The sequence below is a fragment of the Microcebus murinus genome, chromosome 1, assembly GCF_040939455.1.
Source record: "Microcebus murinus isolate Inina chromosome 1, M.murinus_Inina_mat1.0, whole genome shotgun sequence".
NCBI classification, from domain to species: domain Eukaryota; kingdom Metazoa; phylum Chordata; class Mammalia; order Primates; family Cheirogaleidae; genus Microcebus; species Microcebus murinus.
In genome coordinates this window covers 92,075,808-92,094,788 of record NC_134104.1, presented here as the reverse complement: position 1 = coordinate 92,094,788, position 18,981 = coordinate 92,075,808, and the positions used below count along the sequence as shown (strand labels likewise).

At 38.7% G+C, this 18,981-nt stretch overlaps 1 protein-coding gene across 16 annotated transcripts in view; it reads right to left on the bottom strand.

Moving 5' to 3' along the window:
• MECOM (MDS1 and EVI1 complex locus) overlaps positions 1-18,981 on the bottom strand; it is a 537,691-nt gene that overhangs the window by 59,753 nt on the left and 458,957 nt on the right. For 4 of the 16 annotated variants that reach the window (XM_020286230.2, XM_076004057.1, XM_012779231.3 and 1 more), the window contains exon 1: positions 2,322-3,271. The exons of 7 other annotated variants lie outside the window; for them this stretch is intronic. Coding sequence is in view for 1 of the 9 variants with exons in the window: in XM_012779226.3 (XP_012634680.2) it covers positions 614-616 (3 nt within the window). In the remaining 8 variants the exon portion in view is untranslated. Of the gene's footprint in view, positions 1-613; positions 907-2,076; positions 2,140-2,321; positions 3,272-18,981 lie in introns of those variants that run through there. 5 more of the 16 variants (XM_012779227.3, XM_012779230.3, XM_076004062.1 and 2 more) reach the window with 3 other exon arrangements.

The following is an 18,981-nucleotide window of genomic DNA, read 5'->3' as shown; positions in this document are numbered from 1 at the left end:
TCGATTGGGACACACTCATGCAAAGTATGGCAACCTAAGCTTTCAGTTAACACATGCCAATGCATGCTTCAATATTACACCTAGTAAGCAAAATAACAAAACTGGCTTCTTGTGAACAAGTAAAAAATATATTTAAAATATTGTAATTACTGCCATCATGATACATGGCTGTGTATTGCTATTTTGTATGAGGTTTTACATGTGGCCTATCCTAAATACTAATCATTACTTAGGACAGTTATTAAACAAAAAATGAAATGTGAAACTTCCATTTTTAAGGTTTTGTGTTCTTAAACCAAGCTATTCTGATTCACTAACAGCAATATGTCTTAATCAATATTAAAAGCTGCAGAGTTGTTGACCTGATGGTGAATAGCTACAAAGGCTGGTAATGTTATGTCAATCAGTTAATGCAAACTTGAGGAAGTTTCTATGAAAGACTAAACAATATAGTTTAGAACAAAAATTAATGAATTAAATAACCCTTACAGAACTGTGCTGTCTCTATACCTACATAAAAGTTAAAACCTAAGCTCTTGAGAAATTAGACCAAAAGCAATTTTGCAGAGAATTCGGGTAATCAGCCAAATGCAGACTCAAGTCATTAACTCACCATAAACTTCAAGAACTCAGTGCTCTGAGGGCTCTAGTCAAGAGGCACTATGAATAAGCCTTTGGCCATGAGGCAATTGAAGGGCAATAAGTAGTCCCACAATTTATAAAAGAAACAGAAGATAGGGATAGCACTGCTAAACACACACACACACACACACACACACACACACCCCAAACTCTTCTTTTTCAAGGACACCTCTTCACACTAACAACAAAAAAGTCTACACCTAAATACCCTTTCTAGGAAGAAGGAAAAATTTGAACCATTTGTTATTTATGAAATTACAAACTTGAAGATGTTTCTTCAACTCTCAGTGCTGAACAACTCAAATGGCAACTTGAGATTCCCACCCACCCCCAGATGTTGAAAAGGCTCATAAATAGCAATAGAAACGCACTTTTAAAATAGTAAAAATTTGGGGTTGTTGCGTCTTGTTTGTTTGGGTTTTGGTTTGTTTGGTTTTTGGTTGATCTTTTGTTGTTTGTTTTCTTGACAAGCAAACAAATTTCTAAAAAAGAAAAAGGCAGTTCTCCTGACACACCAGAGAAATATTTAATAAAGGAAATGGGGTGAAGCCAGTGAAATGCAACACCAGTTCCATTTCATATTTGCAGAAAGACGTGGAAAACTTGTTAATTTCAAAGTCAAGAAGCATCTATCCCCTTAACTCCAAGCACTCCCTTCTGCGGGGGCAGGGAATTAAGTATTACATATAGTGCACATAAAAATTCTAGGAGTAATTTTATTCCGTGTTAACATTATTGCCATTGCCACTGTCAACAGCGAAGTTAATTTTTTAAAAGGTTCATTTCCAGAGAATGTCTTTTTCCATAATCTGTTACATGATTATTCAAAGATTTCACCATCCTATTAACTTTCTTACTCTCAATGTTCTTGCCCCAAGACAAAAGCTTAGCTTTCTCCAGAAACATTTGCCCCCTGGGTGAATTATTCACTTTTGATTTGCTAGTAGCACTGCATTCGTCTCCCAAATGTCTTAATCGTCTCGGAAATCTCGAATAAAATAAAGTTAAGGACACATCTTCAGCCATTCCATCTAACATGCTCCTGTGTTTTTAAAAGCTGTCAAGCTCCAAAGATAGCTTAAAAAAAAAAGAAAAAGAAAGAAAAGAAATTGCCTTTAGGTGGACGTTAGAGAAAGGCCCTTTCAAAAAACTAACAGCAAAAGGGGGAGAAAAAAAAAACTCCCCCATCTAGCCAAAGGGTCCGAATGTGACTTTCTCGCGTAGCAGCACACGATGTTGGACAGCAAAGGCTGTTACTTGGCAAGGTGGAACTCGGCCGAAAGCGGCTCCAAAGTCGCGCGGCCAGTGCCAGGAATTCAGATTTTGGCAACCCCACCTTCTGCGTCCCCGAAACCGACCGACAGACACACGGAGGGAGGGGAAGGAAGAGAAAAGCGGGAGGGAAAGAGGCCGGCAGCCGGCAGAGAGACCCACCGAAGGCCGGAGGACCCACCCCGAGACGCGTCCAGACCGCACCGTTCCGCAGGAGGAACAAGGAAATCGCCCGGCTTAGCAGCGCAGATAAGCAGCAGGGCTCCGCGAGGCCGGGGCGGGGGCCCGCGCGGGCTGGGGGCGGGGGGCGCCCCAGCGAGCAAGGGTGCCCCGGCAGGAAACTGTCCGAAGTGGCAAACTTTCGCATCGCCAAGACTTTTTTTTTTTTAAGTGAGAAGTTCTCTTACCTTCAGATTTCTATGGCCTCAACTCAGCAATAAAAGGCAATCACAATCACAGAAGAATTAAAATAGGCAAAATAAAATAATCAGCAGCCCCCCGGAGCTTCTGCACAAAAGTCCTTTCAAACGATCCCGAGCAACATTTCGAGATGTTGGGAGGAAAAAAAAAAAAAAAAAAAAAAACCGCCTCGCGTCTCGGTTTCCAAATGGGTCTCTGACAACTTTGTCCGTCTCTGGGATCTGCTCTCCCGGACCACGCGTTTCAGATTTATTGTCCGCCAACAGTGTTATTTTTTAAGACCAGAAATGAAGTCTTCTCTCGTCTGGGTGACCCGGGTTTGGTGTGTTTGGGTTTTTTTCCCCCCCCTTCCTAAATGAGCTCAGAGCTATTCCTTCTGGTTCACATCACCTCCCTCTTTTCTCACTTTCTCTCGCTCTTATCAGCCCGATGTGTAATGAAAGTTATCTGAAACCCACTAAAACTTCTTCCATTTCTCTTTCCCAGTGCGGGGGCGGGGGACACGCCGGCGGAGGCGAGTCTGCAAAGGTGGGGGGCCCGGCGGGCGCGGGCGGCCCGACGCCGCGCGCAGCTCCTGCGCCGCGCCGTCCCGGACCCTCGCGGGATCGCCCCTCTCGCAACTCCGAGCTCCGCCGCCGGGTCTCTATTTCATGAACTGTCTCTTTAAAGAGGATCTGCTCGGCCATCCAGAAAGAACCCGGGGCGAGGGAGAAAGGGAGCTATCTCCCGCCGCCCAGAGGGATCGGAAGCCAGACCGGCTCCTCTTTCAGTAAATTTTTAAAGTGACAGCAGCCTTCTCCGGCGGGAGAGGTCACAAAAAGGTCGCCAAGACCCGAGTCCTATAGGGACAGACTGATTATGGATGCACCATCCCCCTTATACATGTAGATTTCTCCGGGTAAACAACCAATGGGGAGATCTCGCCGGGCAGGGTTTCTTTCCCCAGGGAAATATCCTCTGTTTCGGTGTCCTGAAAGCACTAGTGTAAGTGTGTGCGTGCGTGCGTGTGTGTGTGTGTGTGTGTGTGTGTGTGTGTGCGCGATGGGGGATGGGGAGGGACGTGAAAGGGTGGAGAAGCGCTTTCAGGGGTGTGAGGGTGTGTGCGCCGAGGCAGACTGGGGGGAGGAGGAGGAGGGGAGGGCGCTGGAGGATGAGGCTCAGGGTAAAGGGACGCTGGCTCAGACTAAACATGATTAGTTTAGAAATTTTCAGAAAACAGCAGCCTCAAGAGTGAAAAGTTGACACATGACACTTCCAGTTTTCTGCTAAGCATCTTTAAAAAAAAAAAAGTTTTTAATTGAAACTCGTACCCTAATTTATTCCCTACCTTTTTATAATTAGGCCAGTAGAAGGGCATGCTAAATTTTCAAATCACATTTTTCTTAGAAGAAGAAATTTTAAAATCTGAAACATTGTTTGCATGTAACCCGCCCAAATATCGTATTATGGGCTCAGAGAGATTGACGACTGTCTAAGTGCGGTTTGTTGCCATTTTCTTTAATACGTTAATTAAGACACCATGAACCCCCAAAAGTGGAATACGCGCAATTTGACAGCTCAGATCATTTTTAATTTTTAACATCATAGATGCTGCCTTTAGTTATACTATGTTTAATAACTTTCTAAAATGTATTTAGTCAATCTTTATCAACACACTGCAAAAACATTGGAAGAAAGACTACAGAGAATGCATGGCAAAATAAAAGGGTCTACAGATTTACTTATAGCCAACCTTGGAAGATTAGTAAATCCCACTGGTTAAATGGAAATAAATGCTTATTTATCACAAGACTCCATTCATGAAAACAAATAGGCAAACTCCAACTCCATGGCTCAACAATGGAAAGTAAAGCAAAGTAAGCGAGTCTGGGGACCCTTGCGGAGGGAGAGGTGCAGCAAGCGGGCTGGAGTGACGGTTAGAGTTTATCTTCAAACCGGGATAAGACTAATGCCACCCAGTTTTTGTTTTCTCCAAGTGCAAATAAACGTGTAAATCTAGTAGAATTGTATTTTCCCAAATGCTGATTTAAACATAAAAATAGTAACAAAAGGGAGGGGTGTGGGGGAGAGAAAATGACAAGAGGTGGTGACTAATTCGTTTCGGTGGCCTGTTATCTGTGACATTGAACTGTTATTTCAGATAATGGCCATTGTTTGAGGGAAAATCGCACAGCAGTGGTAGGTAGGACAGGAAAAATCCTTTGTAAATAACCTAAACCCCGGTCAGATATTCCCATAGAGTTCGGCGCTTGAGAACCTTGAAGAGCCCCGGGTTTGCAGCCATTGATTTCCTGCCCTTCCTCAACTTGCCCATTGTCGGGGCTTTTTTTTTTTTTTTTTTAATTTAGCCATAAATTGGACCGGCTCGAGCTATGAGCTGTTCTATTTTCTTCCTGTCAGGTTGAGGGATTTGTTTTATGATGCATTGTGTATTAAATACAAGTAATCTGGGGAACCGATTGCTTCAGACAGTGCAGCCTGATCAAGGGGTCTGAGAGCTCAGCGCCCCAACCTCCGCCCCAGCGCTGCGGCCCCCACCCCCTTGCCCTTTACAGAGCTGCTTTGAAAAGGAGGAAACGTCGGTGATAAACAAAAGGTCGTGTGGGATCATTGGCAGGTCCTGGCTAAATTAGGATTTCGTGGAAAGGGCCTCCGAGTTTTTCCCCTTATATTGGGTTCGGGTGGGGGAGGCGGGGCGACCGGCAAGGTCTGGATACTTGCAGGTGGGACAGGAGGCCGGTAGATGGCGTTGCGCTCCGAAATAAAGCGCAGCGCCCGCGGCTCCAGCCACCCAGGTGAACCCGCCTCCGCCCGCCAGGCTCCAGCCCGGCTCTGCCCTCTGCCTCGCTAGCTGCCCTGCTCCTTCCTGAGCCTCACGTCGCCACGAGGGCCCACGGCAGCCCAGACCCACAGACACTGGCCTGCAATAAGTCTGTTTCTACGTACGAAATTATCTTCCCCAAATACAGCCAAAAAGTTAACGCTTACTCTCTGAGACCTTGAAAGATTTACCTAAAAGGATGGAGAATTCATTTCATCATTATCGTTATTATTATATTGACATCACGATCCTTAACATTATCATCAGTCTTGTTCTTTCCTGAATAAATTGTGGAAAAGACTAAAGGAAATCAGTAGAAGGACCAGGGCAAATAAGTCTAAACAACAAAACACTAAGTCTCAATCTCTTTCTCTCTCCCATCCCAGTCCTCTTCTTCTTAGGTTATATAACAATAACTGCATGTAAAGGCAGAGTCATCCTACTTTTTCTTGACACAATGTTAAGTTTAAAGATAGAATTTTGAAATCCCAGAATAGCTAGACGTGCCTCGTTTCTCCTGAAAGGGGCCTCTTGCTATTTAAAAATAACTTTTTAGAAGATCTGACCTATCTCCTCCAACAGAAGTGAAACAGGAGAGAAGGCTAGAGGAAAAGATTTTTGCAGGGGGCTTGCTTTTCTCCCCTGTTAGCTTGCTTTCCATCAAAAAATTTCTAAAACAATAAATAAATACAAGGAGCCAAATACCACCACCAATTCCCTTTATTCCTTGGGATTTCTGGTGAAATCTGTTTACAGTAGTTCCCAGTTACAAATTAATCTGCAAAAGCCACTGTCTACTCAACAGTAATCAGTAACATGCGTGTTCTGCAGTGTTTAGCGCTGCCCTTGAAATGGGCTATTAAAAATAATGGTTTTACTATAATCTCAAACCAGCTTTAATTTGCAAACATGTATCAGCACAGATGATCTAAATATTAAGGGGATGGAATAGGAGAACAAACTATAACAAATGTATAGCTTTGGGAAAAGTAGAAAATAGGATGATTCATCAGCAATGTTTAAAAAGAGAATCATATTTTTAAAACACTTTTCCAGAACGAATGATTTTTTTTTATTATTGTTCTGCTAATTGTTGCTTACCAGGAAAAAGCCATTGGAAAATATGAGGTTTGAGTGTGAGCTGATAGATTTTCTGGGAGTTGTAAAGATCCCCCTTTGGCTGAAGGCAGGGCTGGGGTGGGAGAGGTTAATGTGTTTTCTTCCTGGTTTGAAAAGGGCATAAACCCTCCTCAGGCCCCTTCCTTCCTTCCTCAGCTGTGTGGATTGAAGAATCTTTAAAAAGCCCAAAGATTTCCAATAAGGCCACTGGCTCTGCCTTCATTGTGTAACTGTTTATTTAAAATAAGTCAATATATTAGTTAAAGCAGTAAGAAGTTAGTGCTCCAGTATTCAAGTGATTCCCACAAGACTGTAAACTGATGCCTCTTTTAAGCCTTAAACTTCATGGTCGTCCCAGAAGTAAAAGTTCTGCTAATGGAGACCCTATGGGCATGGTACATTCCAGCACATCATTAAAGGAAAAAAAGCAGTCCAGCCAAAGCCAGATGAAATGACTGCACTGTCCACTTTTAATAGGCTTCCTGTGGACAAACAGCACTGTAACACTCTGCAGAGGACAATATTTAAAAACAAGACAACTTGCTGGCAGTTTTCAATACCATAAAGTTAATAAAGTATGTTCCCATTCACCCTGACATTATGTTTTTAGTTTATAGAGGAAGGCACTTTATAACCTCAGTCTAAGTAGCGTTCCCTTAATTCTGCAGCTTTGGTTTTCTTGAGGTGGCTGAATATACACTGAACTCCAAGTCTGACATATTTTAACACTGTTTTTTTGTAGCTTTTCAAAAATGTACAAGTGTATTTTTACATTTCTCAAGTGTAGTTTTATTAATAGAGATCCTGTTAAATCCTATTCCATACAGTTCATGTCAAGAAGCATGAAATAATCTGAGAAATTGACATTTGGCTGAACAATAACTGCTTGCTAATTAAATTAGCTTCGTGTATAGATATTGATGTGTGTTTAAAAAGAAAATCGATGCTTCCTTTTCCATGTCAGAATAGGATTTTGTAAATTCTCACCTAACCTAACTGAGACAAAGATAAGAAAAAATGAAAGATGTCTTTAGGAATCAAGAGATTTCCCACTGATTCATACATAAATATTTCTCCCAATTTGTCTGTCCTCCTACTCCTCCAAATTCTCTACCACCCACAATTTCTTCTCCCAAATCTTTTTACTTAATAGAGTAAGCTTTGTAATGAAGCATAACCTTTAGGCAGGAGAAGCTAGATGAGAAAAGACATGGAATCAAAGGTAATATTCTGTTTAATTTTAATTATTTATATTTTTCAATCAGATATGTATTTCACAAGCTTGGCTCCCTAAGCTAGAAGGTGAAGGCTGGATGCTGGGCAGGCAGTTCTAGCAAAACAGACCAGCACAATGCAAGTTTACAAACAAAAAGCTCTGAATGTCCCTAGCCCCCAATGTACATCACCACCCCTGCTCTGGAGAGAGATTTCTGGTCATTCTTGATGAACTCTACCTTTTTTTTACTTTTTTCCTTTCTTTTAAAAATCTATGGTGGGGGGGTGGCTGTTAAAAAAGAAAAGAGGAAATTAAAGGTAAAAAAAATGTAAATAAAAAATTTCCCTTGGTCTGGAAATGGGCCCGACTGAAAGCATGTTAATCTCCACCTCAGTAATTTGGTTCTCCAGGAGAAGACAGAAGCCCTGCTGCTGTGCCCTGCACTTCATAAATCACATCTTTATGTGGACAAGGTCAGGGCACCTAACAGCTCAGACATGGGCCTTTGCAGTGGCTCGAGGATTCAGGCATGTTTACTCTCCCATTCGGCTCTCCGAGGAGTAGTCCAGCACGCTTCTAATTACTTTTGATTATTTTCATTTGCTGGGGTCAGTCTGGCTTGCCAGGACTGCTAGAGGGTTGATTTCCTACAAATCTTGATGTCTTTGTAGGACAGCACTGTGTGCATTCAGAATTAGCACCCCGTTATTGTCCCTACATCATGGGATCCCTCATAATAGACACTGATACAAAAGTTTCCCCAGTGAACCATTACTTATGTCCTTTTTAATTAATTAACTATACAAGTATAATCATCTCTCTGATCTTTTTTTTTTTTAAATGCAGAAGACTTTAACTGTTGAGCACTGTATAGTCTATTTGGACAGAATGAAAGTGATTATTTTTTCTTTGCTTCGATTTTAAATATATTTAGTAGTGAGTAGGAGCCCTTTGGAAACTAAGATGAAATACTTTGCTGAAACAACTGCTCTAGTGAATAAATAAATTATTATACACAAATATTTATTTCCTAAATTCCAATTAAGGTTGCCATATTTAAAATATTTTTTGTTGGACTATTATGATGTATTCAGCCCTAAGGTATTGCATTGAGTGGACGACAACAACAACAAAATTTATGCTAAGTTTAAATGAAAACATTCTGAAAAAATAAAAACCTTAATAAAATATAGTAAAATGTTGGTAGAGAAAAAGAGACAAATGTCATTATTTTTCTCTTCCTTATCTTTCCAAAGTAGAGCTGTATAATGCTCTAATATATATGCATTAAAAGATATATTCAAGAAAAAAAAGAGGAGAAAAGAAATATTCACAAAAACTGATAAATATTCACAAAACATGTGTGGCTCATCAATCTGGTTAGACAATAGGTATTTTTATATTACTGAGGAAAATTTACTATTATCTTTTTATTTTATGCAAGATAACTTGCCTTATGATTATCATTAGTCTCAGAAATCCAAATCCCTCATTCTTCCTAACTTTAGACTAAAGAATTAAGGTTGTACATGCTTTTGGAATTAACCTCAACTTTATAAGGAATTGAACTTTCATTATTTTATTAATTTGTATTAATTCAATATTTCAAGACAGCATTTAGCACATTATGCAATAATTCTAGGGTCACCTTCTTCCCCGGGACTTTGGAAACACCAGTTAACAGTGCTTTTTGACTCCTAATCTTGTGGGGAAAATGAGTTGGAAGGCCTGGTCCTCCTCCTGTCTCCATTCCTAGCTGTGTACCTGTAAATCACTTAACCTTTGAGTTGGTTTCCACAAAAGTTTCGTAATATCAGCCGAACACGAGTGTTGGGAAAATAAATTGGGTAATGTGAGTGTGAACTGCTCTGAGTTCATGGGAACAGGTCAAAATACTATAAGTTTCACAGTATTTGTGTTTGTGTAATGGGTTAGAGTAAACTTATACACAATGAGGAAGATAGTCTGGCCTATACTTTGGGGACTGCCAAAGTCATATGTATTTTTGTATCCTCTTTCTTCCATTCCAGTGTCAGTTGCCCTAAACCTTACCCTGACCTTGGAAGAGAAGAATTTTAAGAAAAATGTTTTTTTTTTTTCTCTCAAGCTGTGCTACCCCCAAAGATGTCCGTCTCTGTCTGGCTTGCAGCTGAGTTTGTTCTGCCCCACCTATTGTGTTCTCTGCTAATCAGTAAGAGGGAGTATACTGAGGAAGAGGTAGAATACCATTGAGTTCCAGAACTCTAAAAACTAGGGTAGGAACACACACACACACACACACACACACACACACACACACACACACACACTAGTTTTAGGTCAATATTTCTTACTAAGGCCAGAAAACTTATCTTCTTTTACAATATCCCTTGGTAGACATTAAGTGCCAAGAGGCCAGGAATTGGGTCTATCTTATCTGCACTTATTGCCCAGAATCTATCATCATGCCTGACGTAAACTAGTATTCAAAGGATGTTTGTTGAATGTATCAGGTTCTTCCTTGATTTTCATTCTCATCTAGTGTGAATGTCTAGTTTGGACACTTGTTACCTCTAGTCTGAATTATTGCAATAACTCCTAACAGATCTTCTCACCCACCAGTTAATGCTCCACATTGTTAATCTTCCCAACCGTCAGCTGTTACTTATTCCCCTGCTCAAAGTTCTTTAGCAGGTTCCAATTGCCTAACAATTCAGTGTAAATTCATTCTATTTTTTAGAATAAGTGAGACAATGTATTTAAATTATATAGACTCACGCATGGAATATATAGCATATAGTCAATAGAAAATAGCAGCCATTATTGGTATTACCATTATAATTGTAATTATTATTATTGCTCAGTCAATAATTCATTTTGCCTTGGTTATCTTAGATAAAATCTTATCTATCCTTTAAAGCCACCCTTTTTTATGCCCACTGATTCTTACCACTCAGGTTTGACATTTTCATGGGGGTAACCTTTACCCCAAATCATCAGTGCTTGTCTCCTAATTTATGGCCAATTCTACCTTACCTTATAGGTATATCTGTAATGGCCTTGTCCTTCTTAAGGGCCATTGTAAGATCCCTAAGGGTGGAATCAAGCTATATTCACATTGACATCTTTAGTAGCATCTTTTCATCATAAACTAAACTACCCTTGAACTTCTTGCAAGAGTGAATTCATTATAGCCAAATGTGTGAGAAATTGCTGTATTTACTCTCCAAAGAAACGTGGCTATTCAACACTATTATACTTTGGGAATCAATTGATAATTCTCTTTTAGGGATTTAGACAGGAATTCCTGCCATTGCTCTTCTGGGGAGTAGTGCTATATGGCCGTATTACCACCCTCTTGCCCATGTTTCTGTTTCTGAACCAACTCTCTGTCCTTTACCTGGGCACAGTTCCTGGATAACATCTTTGACTCCTCCATTTCCCTTGTCCCCATTTAGCAGTCACTGGAACCTTCCAAAGCAATGTGTACAATCCCATTTCAAAATCAACCCATTTCTTCCCAACCTCTTCCATTAAAAGTTCTTCTAAAGCATAGATCTTACCATGGGCATATTTACATGTAATGTTTCATATCATTTAGCCTTTTCTTAATCAGATTTGGCATTATCTAGATATGTATTTCCCCAGGAGAAAGAAAAGCAGCAAGGCAATCTCTGCCTAAGAATGTTGAATTAAATCTTTAGGAATTTGCCTTTTCTCGAGATTTTGATATTGGATTCATGTGTTAGGTCTGCCTGTGGCTGTCTAACCACTAAACTAAATGGACATGAAATCAGATGGCATACAAAATTACAGGGATTGGATCTTTAGATAAGCCACAAACCTTGATGAACTGACGTTGTTCCAGATGAATAAACTCATCACCCCGAGGAACAGAACATTTCATAGGAGCAACCACACAATCTTCTCTTTAAAGAGCACTAATGGCTGTGATTAATTTGTGATCTATTGAGGTTGATTACTTCTAACTAAAGAGGTGGACACTAAAGGAAGGGAGAAGGAATAGTGAGGCGATTCTGGTCCCAGAATTATTGTTTCACTCTAAAGTGCTGATGACCAGTGCTGCATATTATAATACTTACACCTAGTTATGATGTCTCTGTTATAGAGTCAAGAAACAATCAATACTTTAAGTTCTTATCAATGATTTAATGAAACATTTGTCTTTTCTCCATGTTGGATATACTAAAATTCTATTTTATCATGATGATGACTGTAGCCAAACACTTAAAAAAATAATATAACAACTCTACAGAGTCAGAAAAATGTGTTAGGCTTTTATAATCCATTTAATGGGTGTCACATTTTATGGTACTTATCAAATGGCAAAATGGCAAAATATTCCAATAGTAGTTAAAATATCAATAAAATCCCCATATCTTTGTGAAAATATGAACATTGATTTCAGCTATGTCTTTAAAAATATCTTTCTATAAATTTTGTTGAGTCAATTCTTCAACATCAAATAAAATCCTAGTATAGCCTGTCTATAAACTGCAGAATTAAGCACTGGTCAATTTCCAAGATGCATACTCTCAAAGGTATTTGTGTTATGTATGTAGTTCTTGGATGGAAAACAAATTCAAGTTTGCTAATTCAATGCCTCACAACTAGAAGGGGGGATGCCAGAAGTGACATGAATGGAAACACTTAAAGAGGAAAGAAAAATATGCACCCTGATTCACACATAATTTCTCTCCTCATACGATCTGGACTACCAATTTATAAATAAACCATTGAACTCAGTCATGACGTGAAGAACACTGAAATTATGAGCCTAGGAAAGTAAGACTGAAATCACTATAGATTTTAAAATTTAAACTCATACTTCATCTAATATTACATTTTATAATATCTTACACAGTTTTGTATTTCTCCTCCCAGTTTCTACTCTACAAGAGCTATAAGTTCATAAGGCCCCCCAAAATTGTGAATGAAGCAAATTTAAATGATTCATTGAATAAAGTACTTTAGCTATTGTAACTTTTAAAAAAATTGTGATTGCTGTTGTCTCTGGAGAAATTACATAAAAAATTTATCATTTCCTGTACATATCTCTTTGGTAATCAATGCTAGAATATTTCAAAAAAAGTCACTGAAAGTCTTTGTAAAATATATTTTGATATATTTTAAGGTTGGAATGCATAGTGGAGTTGCAGCATGCACACATTCAAATTACTAGTATCCAACTATTGCAAACAGAAGAAAGTGGAGGAGAAAGAGGGGTGAGAGAGAGAGAGAGAAAGAGAGAGAGAGAGAAAGAGAAAGAGAGAATGAATGAATAAGCCTTTACCAAGAAAAGAGCATGATCATGAACAGGTGACATAAATCACCTGTTCCCTCAGTAGGAATTAGTGTTCAAATTCATCTTACATTATGAGTATCTTGTTCTATTGAGTGCAACTCCTAGGTTTAGAGGTATGTATTTTTCACACCATGCAGCCTCTGAATGCAAATAACACCACTTCCTTTGGTGTTCAACCGAAGCCATGGTAATCCATTCCAACACTGGGTGATTCAAGGGCTGAGCAAGGAAAAGTTTGATTACACTTGACTTTCAATTAGTTGCTCAATGTAGAACCTAAGCTTCAGTATGATGTAAAGTCACTAAATTCATTCAGGTTTTGAACAATTTTTCATAGCAGTAACAAGATAAATAATGGAGACAAATAATGCATTCTGTACGTACAGTATTTGTGGAAGACAAACCAGCACTTCTCTAATTCTTCTCTGCCCCCAACAATTTTCGTGTATGGTCCAGGCGATACCAGTGGCTCATGGCTCTCAGGACTCAACTCTCAAATTACCCATACCTAGGAGGTAGTGCCAATAGTCCTGTTTTCACAAACTTCCTGCCTCCTGTGGCCATTCACAAGAAAGGTGAGGGGCTGAATGTGGTAAATGGTCATAAAAAGGTAAAAAACATCTTCTTCCTAGGGCCCAGGGGACTACAAGCCTCCTCTCTGAAAATAGGAAATCACCTGGACTCATGAGCAATCAGTTTCATCCCCAGCTTCCTGCTAGACTGTAGCTCTCTGATGTTGGAGCCCTTGATGGAGTCTGCTTCTAATTACATGATATTGAGAGAGTTGCTTCAACTTTTTCCGCCTCTATTTTAATATCTCTAAAAGTGTGGTTATGGCACCTATATCATTGGAAGTTATTAGGACTGAACAATTAAAAAATGTACATAAACCACTTAGTATAATGCCTGGTACATAACATAGATTCATACAGAAGAAATATAGTATAGTGACTAACAGCACAGACTCTGGAGTGGGACAGCCTGGATTGAAATCTCAGCTTCACTAGTGTTTGATGAGTGACATATGTGAAGTTACTTAGCACCTTGCTTTCCTCATTTGTAAAATGAGTATGATGATAGTAAGTATTTCATAGGACTATTGAGAGGATTAAATGAGATAATCCATGCATGGCACTTAACTCACTGTCTAGCACCTAATAAGCACCTAATAGGAATTAGCTAATATTAATGGAGTTCTACCTCTGTAATATAGTTGTTCCTGTCTGCATACATGTCCTCTATTTTTTTTGTTGGTGGTGTTTTTTTATGTAGATATCCTTACATCAGAAGAGAAAAAACATTTTTTTCCCTATTTTATTTGCTGGTCATTCAGGCAGCAGTTTGCTTCTGAGAAGTCGAAATGCAAACATACAGAGCCAGAGAAGAATAACCCAAATAAGTGATAGGAATGCAAACTCGTTATGGTGTCTAACAACTAAGCTAGGAATCTCAATCCTAACGAGAAAGAATATTTCCTAAGAAAGACATTTTGGGGAGATAGGTTAAAAGACAACAGGTGCAGAAAACCAAGAATCTTCATAATTGTGCTCAGAGTAATACAAATTTTAAAATATAAACCTTAAACAGAAATTAAGCTTATACTACACTTTCCTCAATATTCGAAGTAGGCTATAAAAAGGTATGTTTCTTCAGAATGCGGGAAAAAGAAGATGAAACATTCATGGAAAAGTAAGGACAACACTACAGAATAAGACATTTGTGTGAATCGAGAGGGCCTCAGTAGAGGCTGTTCGATGTTCAATTTGGGGCGCATACACTTGTGCTGCTGGGTAGGGAGTCATGTTATAATAGCGAGGTAATGAATTCAACATGCCAACCAACTTACTTTATTCCACAAATATTTATAGGGAATATCCCCGCCACATCATCCAGCACTGAGTGTACACTGATCATTAAGGCGCGGTCCCTGCCTTTAAGGACCTCTAAAACTCAATGGAAAAGTCCACTGGGTTGTCCCTTGGTTACATACTGCACTCTGCAGTCACCTGATGGTCATGAGGGAATGAAACCACAGGTGGATCCTGGCGAATCTTCACCACTGCTGGGAAGCCCATGCCCAGTACAGGCACTGGCAATGGCAGCTGAGATTAAAGAGAAACCATTCATTTATACTTTCTACATTCTATATACCATGTTGATGGCAAAGATGAAAGATAAATGCATTTAATACCCACATGTGTTGGTTTTAAAATGTGTTTACAAATTTTAAAATTTCTTCTCCCCCCTTCTGCAAAAAGTGGTCTAATTCTCCTCACCTTGGATGTAAGCTGGCTTAGTGACTTGTTTCTAACACATAGAATGTGGAGAAAGTGTTGTTAGCTATGTGAGTTTTGAGGCTTGGCTATAAAAAAGAATATTTTCTCTTCTCTCCTTCTCTCTCTCTCTCTCTCTCTCTCTCTCTCTCTCTCTCTCTCTCTCTCTCTCTCTCCCTCTCTCTCTCTCTCATGTTCTTAGGACATCATGCAGCCTGTAGAGAGGCCTATTCAGGGAATAATTAAGACCTGCCAGCTATGTGAGTGAGCAGCTTTGGAAAACAAATCCTCCAAGCCTCAGTCGGATCTTTAGATGACTGATGACTGTAGTTGCCGTCTTAAATACTGCAACCTGATGAGACCTTGAACCACAACTGCCCAGCTAGCTAAGCCACTCCTGAATTCCTGAACCATAGAAACACTGAGGATGACAAAGGTTTATTGTTGTTTTCAACCGCTGGGTTTGGGGGTAATTTGTTATGCAGCAATAGATACCAAGCACACTAGTCACACCTCTTTGGTGGGTATGGAGAATTCAGTGGCCTGATCTCTGATCATCTCCTTCCTGCCTGTGTAGGAGAACGCCCCTAGCCTACACTTAGTCTTACCTGTCCATACCCTGTCACAGCTCAGTGGGGGAGGTTCAACACTCCCATCGAACAAGCACTTGCTTCTGGTTCTGCTCAGAAATTATTGCTCATTAGACTCTTTAGTATATCCCAGAAACCAGGAAGTTGAAAAGCATAAGTGAATAAGATTTGATAATGCCAAACTATGGAAAGCTTTCTAAAACTTGTTGGAATTAAGGCTACATGGGATTGAAAACAGGAAAAGTCAATGATTACAAGTTTCAGAGTGGTGACATTATGACAAGATTTCAGAAAGATGTTTCCAGAGCCATTACATAGTAGATCATGAACTCTCAACTGATTTGAGATTATATACTAAATTTGAGTTAGGTTGATTTGCAGCTTCAGATTGATTTTTGTTGTTTGTTTATAAGATGGCTAAGATGTAGATGTTGAACATAGAACTTTAGCCTCACTAGACTGTTTTCCAGGAGTTCCCCAAATCTGGCTCAAATCTAGGGGGAAAGCAGCACAACCATGTCAGTGCCAAATGCTCAAGTGGAAAATAATGTTAGCAATCCTTGTTTCTCTCCCCTTTCCTCCCCCTCTGTATAGTACGAACTTGCTCCTTGCCCCTTGTTGTGTTAGCAGGACCTCTCCTTTCAGTTTCAACCATTTACAGTGAAGTGACCATTGGCCACCATTTCCCCCAGGCTCCCAGAGAGATTGCCAGGATTGCATAACTATCAGCCAAAGCTATGCTAAGTGCTTATTATGCAACGTTTCATTTAAAAACTCACTAACAGGCTATATAAGGTGATTATTATCCTTGTATTACAGATAACAAAACTGAACTCCCTAAGATTGAGTAAATAAGTTGTTCAAAACCACTTTGTTTTTATAAAAATAGAGTTATATTATACATACTGTGTGATTTCTACAACTTCCTTTTTTTAAATGTGACATTATCATCACAGGCATGCTATAAATTAGAAAGTATCTAATTTGAAGATCTTTTTCTAATTTCTTGAAGGGTACATACATCCACATGTACACAGACATGCACACACACATTTTTACATGGACTCTTGGGCTTTGGAATAACTCTGGGATATGTCCCCAATCCCCAAACCACTCTCTCTAATTCCATGGCTCTTGATTCATAGGTTGAAAATGACCAAACTAAACATGCTATAGGATAAGGTTTAGAAGCCAGAGGGAATAAAAAATTAATAATATAGACCATTGTCTCTGCTGTTAAGGCCTATGCAATCTACTTAGAAAGACAAGATTTGAAAGCAATTTCAACGAACAGCAAATAGTATAAAACTGTAAGTCATTAAGTGCCAAATTATGTGGTTCAAATGATAAGTGCTGCAAGATTCAGACAAGGAGGGAGATGTGTAAAGGCTGGCATAACAGGGGAAGCTTCATGGAAGAAGTGAGACCTAAGCAAATGTGGAAAAGAATATTCTTGGGGAGTTTAGGCTGAGTGTATTTTCAATGTTTGGTTTAACTATTATAAAACCCAGTATACAATCGTTCATTAGGTGTATAAAATCATCCTCATATGTTTTAAAAATATAGATGGTAGTAGCTTAGGTATATATATATATATATATATATATATATATATATATACACATATGTGTTCTAAACAAAGAGATTAATTTTCCTGATGGATTCCAATATACCAGACAGTTTTATACCCTAGGCTAGGTGAATCTGTCAGCATAAATTAAAGCAGCATTAAAAAATTGTTCTGGTAAAATATAAAAGCATTAAGAGTAATTCTTTTTTTAATCTAAAAATTACTAACACACTAAAGGTTCATATCCAGGCATAATGTTTTGTAGGCAAACTAGAAACATTTTATTTCAAATAATGGGTCTTCCTATCTTGTTTAACAACCAAAGACATTATATCTATGTTATACTCAACTCATTTGCAATACTGATAATAATAATAAGCACAAAACACTTTTAAATCAGAGGCATATGCCTAAATACATACTATCTAGTGCAGTTTTCGGTGTTGTAGTCACTTAAAAATAGAACCAAGGATTTAACTTTTTTTTGCAAGTTGTTTGGTTAAGATGGGAAATGTAGGCAAAAGATATCTGTTAATTTTTCTTTTAAAGCAAGAGTATTTAAATATTTTATTTCTAACAGTCAATCTTGTTAATTTCACTCATTTATTCATTAATTCTGGGGGAAAAAATCAAACATAATCCTTGCCAAATTCTCATCTTTAAAAACCCTACTGACAACAGTGTGGCAAGTGTATTGGAGCGGGAGAAGTGGATGCTGGGTGACCAACTAGCAAGCCCCTGAAATAGTAGAAGTAAGATAGTAAAAAGTAATTATAATCCAGTCATTTATTAAGTGTCTACTCTACATCAAATGCTTATTGTGCCCATTTCATTTAATAACTCACGAACAGACTATGAGATGATTATTATCTTGTTTTACAGATGACAAAACTGAACACAGTAAGATTGAGTAAAGTAGCTCAAAGTAACAAAATTGGTAGTTAAAGATGGGATTCAAATCCTGATCCATCTGATTGTATATTCTGCTATGTTCTTTTCCCAAGGTTACAGTATTTCAGACATAATGACTTGAAATACTGATCTGTTAGGATGCCAAAGATGTCAGTTGCCTGATAATTGGGAGTTGGCATTTAGGGTCACTCTGAGCCAACCATTGACTGACAGAGACCCTTAGGACCCCTAACCTCTGTTTAATAATAAATATTAAATTAATAAAGGAAGAACCACTAGGGGTATATTCAAGACCAAAATAGACCCCAGAGACATCAGGGAATCTATGCTGTGTATCAGTAATTAAACAGAGGGCAGCGAAGCAACATGATTTTGCTAAGCCTCAATCGTAATCAAAGTGAGAACAAATTTGTACCAATGCTTCATTTGTGGTATCATACCATTTTTCCATTACTCTGTCATTGATTGTAGTCTCTTAGAAACAGACATATATGAAAAGAAATAAATTCAGTACTCAAGACAAGGAAGAGAAGTACTTCTTGGAAGTAAAATTCTATTCTACCAAGGTTCTCAAAAGTGACTCTAGAAAACATACCATCTTACTTCATCTTACATTCTTTACTTAGATTTCCATAAAAACATAAAAGTAATAAAAAAGGCAAAACAATTTATTTTTCTGTCCTCAACTATGGATCTATGTCATAAAACAGATGCTAATAAAAACAATGAAATTCAATTTTTAACATTATGTCATTAAACCATAATTAAGTCTCATAGCCCAGGAAAGGTCATTTGGGGTTATTAGCAGTGGTTTCCTCCTAAATCTAGCATGTCTGTCTTT